At 40.3% G+C, this 6000-nt stretch overlaps 1 protein-coding gene across 1 annotated transcript in view; it reads right to left on the minus strand.

Annotated features, from left to right (window-relative positions):
- LOC115342409 (collagen alpha-1(XXVIII) chain-like) overlaps positions 1-1238 on the minus strand; it is a 38616-nt gene extending 37378 nt beyond the window's left edge. Inside the window, exons 1-2 of the mRNA XM_030016513.1 lie at positions 1202-1238; positions 85-262 (exon numbers count right to left, since the gene is read on the minus strand). Of these exons, the coding sequence (XP_029872373.1) occupies positions 85-244 (160 nt within the window). The 5' untranslated portion in view covers positions 245-262; positions 1202-1238. The remainder of the gene's footprint in view (positions 1-84; positions 263-1201) is intronic.
- Between the last annotated feature and the right edge of the window lie 4762 nt (positions 1239-6000).

The following is a 6000-nucleotide window of genomic DNA, read 5'->3' on the forward strand; positions in this document are numbered from 1 at the left end:
GGGCAAGTTAGCCATGTAGTCCAGAATCCAAATAAATGAATCAGGGCAAAAAACCCACACTTGTTTTAAAATGACAATATTCACCTTGATCACTTGGGCTGGGATATTTTTCTACAGTATTTGAAAGAATGTGTTTAGGTTTTGGTCTTCTCAATCCATATCTTTTTTCTTCCCTGAGATTTTCTGCTAAAAACTCATGGTGTTCAAGTATCCACAAAAGCCACCAGAATCTGAAGAACATCATTTGTTTGTTTTCTGTTTCCTAAACAACACAAATAATAATACAGAAGTACAGCAGCACGAGAGCAATAAAACATTATTCAATTCTGCTTCAACAGGTTGCTTAGCAGGTTGTATTTTAAAATACAGTCCCTAAAAATGAGCTGGTTTTATTTTCTTTTGGTAAGATCTTCTCCAAAATATATAACAAATAATAAACAGAGGCATACTGGAGTGATTTTCAAGCATACCGCGTATGGTTCTAGCACATGACAAACTGGAGACAGACATTTTACAAACATACTTCAGTTCTCTCTCACTGCCTGGTAGTGTTTGTACAACCAGCACTTCTTAACCTTGGCTGTACCCATGTAGATGCAGTGTCAATCCCAAGTGTAATTCATAGGGGTGTTTTTTTTAAACCTGCTTTTTCCAGAGCTGGCATGGAGAAAAGGAGGTACAGAGGCAGACCCGAGTTTTCCCCTGTTCTCTTAAGAACAGAGGGTCCTACATACTTCTTGCTATCACAGGCCCCCGGTCCTCAGCAGTCCTAGAGGTGAACAGTCATGGCCTGAGGGTGCTGTCTAGGCATGAACGTACCTGCTGTGCAACCCTCAGGACATGTGGGCCCAGACTGCTGAGCCCAGGCTCGATAGTTACCTACTGATAGGACTTTTTCCCTCTGCAGGGACCGGAGCTGTTTGTCCTGGGCTCACAGACACACCCGGAGCTTGCAGGCTGCTCAGGGACTGACAGGTCAGTCCTGCCCCACTTCAGTTTCACTGTCATCTCCCTGCAAGCTCTACCTAGGCAGGCACAACACGTAGCAAAAGGGCAGCTCAGTGGCAAGAAGGAACCTGCTAGGACTGAGCATCTCACGGAAGTCCCTAACACAGCCATGTCTCCAGGGTTTCTCAGCTCCTGCTAGTTTAGGGCAGGAATTCTGGTGCCCACAGACAGAGAGAGGACAGGGGGTCCTTACCTTGGTGTTCCTAAGCAAAAGGCACTGCAGAGATGCAGGATGCTGTCCTGGGCTCACTAGCAGCTGCGTTGTCCTCCCTTTGCTGGATGCTTTGTGAGGAAAGGAGGGAGAATTTGGGCTGCAAGCTCCTGTGAGAATCGGTGTCATGTGTCAGGAGGGGCCAGCAGACAGAGGCAAGGAGAAAGGGGAAGAACAGCAATCCCGGCTCCCCCTTCTTGGCACCCACCCACTCCTCTCCCCCTCCTCGGGCTATGCACATGCATCCTAGGTTTAGTCCCCCACAGCCATTTCCACACATAAATCCTCATCCATATTTGCACATGTATGGAAGAGGACTGTTCTCACCCCAGCACACTTCCCTACACACCAGCCCAGTTGTGTTCACTCTCTTCTCCCATCACTACTACACGCCTTTCACCCCCATACTTCTGCACATCTGTCATGCTTTGGTGAGGCAGCTTTTGGTACTAGGCATCATGTTTTCAACATCGTCATAGCAGTCCATGTCTGTAGGATCCCTTTCAGACCTAAATGAATCTCCTCATAATGAGGGATTCCTGTTACTGCTGTAGTAGAAAGATATTTACTGTCCCATGGACTGGGCCAACTGAAATTTCAGTTGCTGGTGAGATTGCCCAGCATGAGGAGATCAAAAAAGACAGACCAGTCTGAAAGCCATACAGTTTCTCCAGGCTTGTCTGTCACACCTATCCTTTCAAAGACTGTAATAGAGAACAAGACTGACACATAGTATGATGCCTTCAAAATCTAAGCTAGGTGGCTATGGATCCTGAAGGATATCTTTTTTACCAGTGATTGCAGCTTGTCACCTAATTCTTCAAATATCCTCAGAAAGCTTTTGCATTACAAGCGAACATATTAAACAAGTAGCTCTTTTTCACAGAAATACATACCTTTTTTTTTTCTGTGGACCCATCATTTTCCACCTACATGCACACAAGAGGACTTCTGCTAACTGCTAAGTGCTGTCCAACTTTCCATCTTAAAGTGTCCACCAGCTCAGCCCACTTATGACAGTCACAGCCAAGGAGGCTGAGGGGATTGTGGGGAAAGGATGCAGCTTTGGCTCCAAATTAAATAGGCAGGAAGGACTGGTAGGACAAAACAGCTGGATGCTGAAGCCATTTGCTGTGGTTCTAACCCTGTTTTGTATTTTCCATCTTTGCCAGTAATTAGTGCTTAACTGGTGAACTAGGATGGCTGAAGTGCAACTCTATGTATTGTATGGCTGCTCATCCTTACCTAAGCTGAAATTAGCTCAGGTACAGCTATTTGTGCTATAGTTACAGGTAAGAAAGAATCTTCTTTCAAGGTTGGAAAGAATTGATGTTTATTCCTCTTCAGCCACTTTCATTTTTCCATGCTTACACTGACATATTTAGATTTTGATTAAGGCAAGGAATGAAAAGGCAATTTTTTGCCCTTTAGGGAATACAAATAATATGGTGTTTAACTGAAATAGATATAATAAATCTCACATAGCCCCTAAATCTTACTGAGAAAAAATCTAATTCTAGCAAGAAAAAGCATGTTAACTATGGTTGGGATTGTGTGCCTCCCATAAGCAAAACATTGTCATTCTTTCATTTTCACTGCTAATTCCTACCTTAAAACACAGCAGGCAAATAATTTCTTAATTAAGTAACTATTCTGCTTGTATGTTTAATAGCAAGTTCTTGGCTTCAGGATATTTCCTTTTATTAATGAATGACGTTTACCCTCAGGACAAATTTTTCTTTTTTTTTTTGGCCAGGTGCAACTTTAAAAGCTTAGTGGGGCCTCCGCATTTTTATATCTGTTTGCGTGGGATGCATGGTGTTATTCTGTCCAGAATTCCAGCTATGTGACATACCATACAGTACACTTCCAGATTTGCAGTCTTCTGAAGTTGTGATGTTCTCAATACCTGCACTATTCTTATGGTTCTTAGGTTTATCAAAACCTAAATGATACCAATGTAAAATATGTATGCATTGATGCATCTGAGATAACTCTTAAAAATAAAAATTAACAGCAAGCTTTCTTGCTTCATTTACTACAAACGTTACCAAGTGCTTATTCAACATTTTAATGGCATTACACTGTATGTATATTTTAAATAGAATAAGTGTCTTAAAAGCTATGATTGGGAACATTCATGCTGTCATTTAAAAGTTATAAATTTACTGCTAGAGTTCAATTGAGTTTTTTTTGTAAAGGAATAAAAAAGTTTAATATTTTGTCTTAAGGAATCTAGACATTGGATGCTTCAGCACACAATTAATTACATTTCTATTAACCTACTATTTAAACATATTTAAGTATCTTTGACATCTCTGGGAGATGACACTACAGACTTGCGTAATTAGTTGACTAAGTTGGGCCCAGCTACCCCAGCTCATATGTGCTTCCAACATGACAGTAGTTGGCATTAAGATTGGTAATCTTTGCAGGAGTCAAAGACTGAAATGAATACAAAGGCTATGTTACAGTTGCATCAGCTGAAGCTGAGGTCACAAATATTGCTGCATATCCAGATCTTTGGATTTTTTCCATCACTGTTTGAAATCCAAGAGTTCTCAGCTGTCTGATCTCAGTATTTCAATCTGAGAAATGAGGCCTAACATTTTTTTCAAAGAATGAAGGGGTATATGAGAGCTATTTAAAACCACAGCTTAATAGGCTATACTTAAAGGAAATTCCTTACCATTTTAGAACCTTGACGAGAGATATCATGAAGAAAGATACACTCTTTCTGCAAGTGAATGTGTTTAAGCACTCTTAAGAAGGGAAACCAAAGTGATATTACGCCCCTTTGTCACTGCGCTGCCGTTACCATTGCATAGGTGGTGACAGCTTCAGAGCTGCATGAGGTTGCAAGGCCACTTTGAAGGGACACTGAATGAAGAATTGGGGCTTAGAGATACCAGTTGTTGTGGTGTAGCATGACCTCTTGTGTCAGCAATAGCCCTCACTATCACTTCCCAATGGGCAGAAGTAGTAACAAGCCTGACTGTTCCAAACTTATTTCCTGGTGCTCTCTTCTTTGTCTGTCCCTCCCCTCTGTGTGTGGGTACCTCTCTTACAGCCTGATCTGGCTCAGCTGTGACCACTTCATCCATTGTTTAGCAAAATTCAGTAAATTATTGAGAAGCCCTGAGTAATTTCTGTTAAACTGGATTAACTAGTGTCTTCTAGCATGATATCATGTCACTGGAATGTGACAGAGCCCCGACTAGTCCTTCTTCAGCTGTCCAACAAGCCTGCGACAGGACTAGAGATGCAGTAATCATGAGCCAGCATAGCTGGCAAAATACCATCTGAATATTTCTCTATGCTAAAGGAATACTCAAGCACTGGGGAGGCCAGTTATTGGGAGCAGCATGAAGCAGAGAGAACATGCTTCCGATTTTCCTCTGCTCTGATGGTAATTTTTTTGTCCCAAAGAGCTTGACATGATGCTTCTGAAATGTGTTTCCATTTTTTTGCCACCTCAATGTGAATAATGCACATATCTTGTCTGCTGTGAACTGTTAAAAATATGCACATCTCACACAATCTTCTAGTGTTTCATGGCCTCAAGATAGTCTTGACCATTTAACCTGACTGCGTCATGCTGCAATGGTATTTCAAGAGTATTTATTTCATTATACTATACATGTCAGTACATGAGCAAAGTGCCCAGAAGAAACAAAAACCTACCTGACTTGAACTTGTAAAATAATGAAAGCACACCATTTACAATATTTTGAATCCTGATATTAAAGAGCAATGTAAGTTGTATCACATATGTGAATTTTAGGAAAACCAGTTCAAAAGTTCAAATACTCAAAGTAATTGAACAAGAAAATTTGAAAAATCAAAACTTAACTTCATTGAAGATTGTATCTGAAGAAGGATAATATAGAAACGTGTATTTAACCTTTTGACTGCAAAATGTGTTTTAGTAGATTTGGCAGCTCAGGATTCAAGCTGAATTGTCAGCTGAGTACTGTAAGTCTTGACAAATTGACTTCTATTTGCCAACTATTGTGGCTGCAGTTTTAAAAATTTTTTAATGTGGACCTATGTTCTGTGACAAAACCCGATTGTTCTATATGAAAAATGATCTTTTAATGGCACAGCCTTATAAAAACCAATAATGAAATCTTGGCGTATGCGAAGGTAGCAGCAGAACTATTGATTCTAGTGAGACCAGGATTTTGTCTTTGCTTTTTGGTACAAATCTTGAGCATGTAGTCTGAAAGAGCTGATCAAAGCAAATCAACTTTATTGTGTTTTCATCTAAACTCACTATCATGGAAAATGCTGTCAGCAAGGTCTTTGATGGCAAAGGGTTACTCTTTGTGTAGCTCCCAACAGACGTAATGATTCTTTGGGACTGGAGTGGTAAACATGGCTTTCTCTTCTGCAGCTGGTATGAACCTGGCTCTCCATTTCCCCCTTTTTTAATACTGCACTTTGCAACATTTTTCAGGGGGTGCAGCGAGAAAACTTAAACTCTAACGAGGCATAGAAGGGAAGAGGCTGTCTTCAGTACTTTCCCATTTTATCTCTATACAATACATCCAAAAGCTCACTCTGAGCATTTTGGTGGTAAGTAAATACTCATAATCTGTCTGTGTGTAATATCAATATATTAGCTTTCGTTTTGTTCTGAAGATATTTACTTATTTCTACTTCTGTTCTAATAGTTCTCCTTTCATTTTTTGTTTCCCTCGCTAAGAGATATTTTCTAACTTACAGCGTATGTAAACACATCTATACATGAGTAACAGTTATTTTCAGAAGTATTTGTA

Source organism: Aquila chrysaetos, chromosome 6 (assembly GCF_900496995.4).
Source record: "Aquila chrysaetos chrysaetos chromosome 6, bAquChr1.4, whole genome shotgun sequence".
NCBI classification, from domain to species: Eukaryota; Metazoa; Chordata; class Aves; order Accipitriformes; family Accipitridae; genus Aquila; species Aquila chrysaetos.